This window comes from Ursus maritimus, unplaced genomic scaffold (genome assembly GCF_017311325.1).
Source record: "Ursus maritimus isolate PB19 unplaced genomic scaffold, ASM1731132v1 scaffold_24, whole genome shotgun sequence".
NCBI lineage: Eukaryota > Metazoa > Chordata > Mammalia > Carnivora > Ursidae > Ursus > Ursus maritimus.
The window spans coordinates 8,649,833-8,653,703 of record NW_024424897.1 but is presented as its reverse complement, the minus strand read 5'-3'; the positions used below and the strand labels follow the sequence as shown (position 1 = coordinate 8,653,703).

General features: G+C 46.1%; 1 protein-coding gene across 1 annotated transcript; it reads left to right on the top strand.

The window, feature by feature from the left end:
* Positions 1-241: 241 nt before the first annotated feature.
* Positions 242-3,263, top strand: LOC103665914 (SRY-box transcription factor 9). The gene is given in 3 exon segments (XM_040641207.1): positions 242-302; positions 496-545; positions 547-3,263. Coding segments are annotated over 3 exon segments (831 nt in total). The 3' UTR covers positions 1,267-3,263.
* The last annotated feature ends 608 nt before the right edge of the window (positions 3,264-3,871 follow it).

Here is a 3,871-nt window from a genome sequence, read left to right as displayed (position 1 = left end):
ACACACACACACACACACACACACACACACACACACACACACACACACTCAATCTCTACATCCTAGCAGATTAATTTTTATTGCGAGGTAAAATGCCTTTACAGCTTTACAGGACTTCTTCCTCCTTCTCTCCCTCCGCCACCCCAAAAGCACACACAGCGTTCTTCCACAAGTAGCAATTTGGTCCTACCCACCCTCCGGACCTCAGAACCCCTCTCCCCCCATAAAAGGAGATCGCCGAATGTGTACTGGCCGGTTAATCATTTGGCGACTTATCTCGGGTGCAGCGCGCCTCCTGCGAGGTTGCGGGTCCTTCTGACACTTCAGCTTGGAGGGAGGGTCCCAGGAGGGTTCCTAAGATTAGGGCCTCTGCACTGCCCGTGTTGACTTTTCTGTGCCGCTTCTCTTTTATTGCCCGCAGGGCAATCCCAGGGCCCACCGACGCCACCCACCACCCCGAAAACCGACGTGCAGCCGGGCAAGGCTGACCTGAAGCGCGAGGGGCGCCCCCTGCCAGAGGGGGGCCGACAGCCCCCCATCGACTTCCGCGACGTGGACATCGGCGAGCTGAGCAGCGACGTCATCTCCAACATCGAGACCTTCGACGTCAACGAATTCGACCAGTACCTGCCGCCCAACGGCCACCCGGGGGTGCCGGCCACGCACGGCCAGGTCACCTACACGGGCAGCTACGGCATCAGCAGCACGGCGGCGACCCCGGCGGGCGCGGGCCACGTGTGGATGTCCAAGCAGCAGGCGCCGCCGCCGCCCCCGCAGCAGCCCCCGCAGGCCCCACAGGCCCCGCAGGCGCCCCCGCAGCCGCAGCAGGCGCCCCCGCAGCCACAGCCGGCGCCCCCGCAGCCGCAGCCGGCGCACACGCTGACCACGCTGAGCAGCGAGCCGGGCCAGTCCCAGCGAACGCACATCAAGACGGAGCAGCTGAGCCCCAGCCACTACAGCGAGCAGCAGCAGCACTCGCCGCAGCAGATCGCCTACAGCCCGTTCAACCTCCCGCACTACAGCCCCTCCTACCCGCCCATCACCCGCTCGCAGTACGACTACACGGACCACCAGAACTCCGGCTCCTACTACAGCCACGCGGCGGGCCAGGGCTCCGGCCTCTACTCCACGTTCACCTACATGAACCCCGCGCAGCGGCCCATGTACACCCCCATCGCCGACACCTCCGGGGTCCCTTCCATCCCGCAGACCCATAGCCCCCAGCACTGGGAACAGCCGGTCTACACGCAGCTCACCAGACCTTGAGGAGGCCTTGCACAAAGGGTGATGATGACCGTGATGGCCCTAAAAAGAGCCGAAGAAATAAATAACCGACCAGAATTTCCTTGGGACATTTTTTTTTTTCTTATTCCTTAAAAGACATTTAAGCTAAAGGCAACTCGTACCCAGATTCCAAGACAGAAACATTAGCTATCCAAGCGCATTACCACCTTGTTGCAAATCAGTGGCCAGGCCGCTCGTGGCCAGATGGACGGGCGGAATCGCTGAGAAACCGAACTTGGACACTTTCTTCAAAGCAAGCATGGAGGATAATGGAGAATCATCGTGTGACCAATTTGCTCGATCTCTCTGCCTGTTTGGACTTTGTAATTATTTTTTAGCAGTAATTAAAGAAAAAAGTCCTCTGTGAGGAATATTCTCTATTTTAAATATTTTTAGTATGTACTGTGTATGATTCATTACCGTTTTGAGGGGATTTATACATATTTTTAGATAAAGAAATTAAATGCTCTTATTTTTCCAACAGCTAAACTACTTAGTTGAACAGTGTGCCCTAGCTTTTCCTGCAACCAGAGTATTTTTGTACAGATGAGATTTCTCTTACAAAAAAAAAACAAAAAACAAAAAACAAAAAAAAAAGTGTGTGTGCGTTGTTGTATTAACATAAAAAAACACAAATTTGTGTGATGTGATCAGTTTTGGGGGTTAGCTTTGCTTAATTCCTCAGGCTTTCTGATTCAAGGAGGAGCTGCCTTAGAAAGAAAAGTAAAGGCCTTATTTTGCAAATATGGAAGTAAACCATAGTCTAGAGAAGCATTTGGTAAGCTTTATCATATATATATTTTTTAAACAAGAGAAAATACCTTGAGCCTTAAAACCATGCTGCTGGAAAATACTTGTGCTCTCTGTTAGTGCGTTTCCCTCCGCATTGGCTTGATTGTTGCAATCTTAAGAAAGAAGTGAAAACCAAGCAAAGGAGATGAAAACTTTTCTGGGAATGTTTCAGCAGCCAGTAAGTGCCCCGGCACACTGCCCCCTGGTTGCCTGCTGGAGCCCCATGTGGGACACAGATGCTAGAACCCTCTCCCTTACGCTGTCACCTGTGCCTCTCCAAACACCAGCAGTGAACCTTCAAGACATTCCACGTGCTAAAATTATTTATTTTGTAAGGAGAGGTTTTCGTTAAAAAAAAAAAAAATCTTTCTCTTTTTAAAAAATTTTTTTTTAAATTTTACCTTCTTTAAAATAGGTTGTTGGAGCCTTCCTCAAAGGGTATGGTCATCTGTTAAATTATGTTCTTAACTGTAACCAGTTTTTTTTTTATTTATCTCTTTAATCTTTTTTATTATTATTAAAAGCAAGTTTCTTTGGATTTCTTGTCCTAGATTTGTATAATATACATGCCTTTTTGTCTGTCCTTTTTTTTTTCTTTGTTGTTTTGTTGAAAACAAACTGGAAACATGTTTCTCTTTTTGTATAAATGAAAGGTTGCAGATGTAGTGTATCACTGAGTCATTTTCAGTGTTTTTCTGCCACAGATATTTGGGCTGCCTAAATTGTGTGTGTGTGTGTGTGTGTGTGTGTGTGTGTGTGTGTGTGTGTGTGTGTTGTGACACAAAACAAGGCTAGCATGGGTCATGGAGAGTCCCCTGCATGTTTTCTTGGAGAGAAGGCGGAAAGGTGGAGGGGATCAGCCCACCGAGAGACCTGAATTCTTAATTCCTTCTGTGGCTGGAGAGTTCGAGGATTGCTTTTTAAAAAAGACAGCAAACTTTTTTTTTTTATTTAAAAAAAGATATATTAACAGTTTTAGAAGTCAGTAGAATAAAATCTTAAAGCACTCTTATAATATGGCATCTTTCAATTTCTGTATAAAAGCAGATCTTTAAAAAAATATTTCTGTAACTTAAGAAACCTGGCATTTAAATCATATTTTGTCCTTAGGTAAGGTTTGGTTCGTGTTTGTGTTCTGTTTGTTTTGCTTGTTTCCCCCCCCCCAAACCTTTTGTTCTCTCTGTGAAAGTCATCTTTCCTTTTTCTCTTTCATTCTTTTTTTTGTATATTATTGTTTACAATAAATATACATTGCATTAAAAAGAAAATGGCCCCGTGGACTGGCTTATTCACCGCATTTTCCCCTTCAAAGGATGATTTGAAGAATTGAGGAACAGAAGAGATTGTTCCATACTGATCTCTGTGATGTTTTCTTTTTTTTTTTTTATGTTGCACTTTGGACTATCCCAAAACTGGCAGTGGTGAAAAGACTGTATCCCCAAAAATCTACGTGGAAATATCTTGGAAAGTGTCACCCTGTTAGGTCACCTAGACAATTACATATCAGTAGTTGCTCGCTCAGGCAAAATGTTTGTTGTGGTATTAACAGCCTCATGATTCAGGGCAAAAGCTGTTTCCCTATGGAACTCAGAGGGGAATATTAGACCTAAAGTCAGTAGCTTGTCAGTAGATAAAATGCCAGGGGGGGTGACTTGCCTGCCTGAATTCAATCAATCGAACTTTCTATTACCGTGAACACACACCAACAAGGGGTGTCCGTTTAAAAGGCAGAAGAAGCCAAAAGAAAAGTTTCGAACACAACCAGAGGGAAGTCTGTTCTATTAACCCATTATAT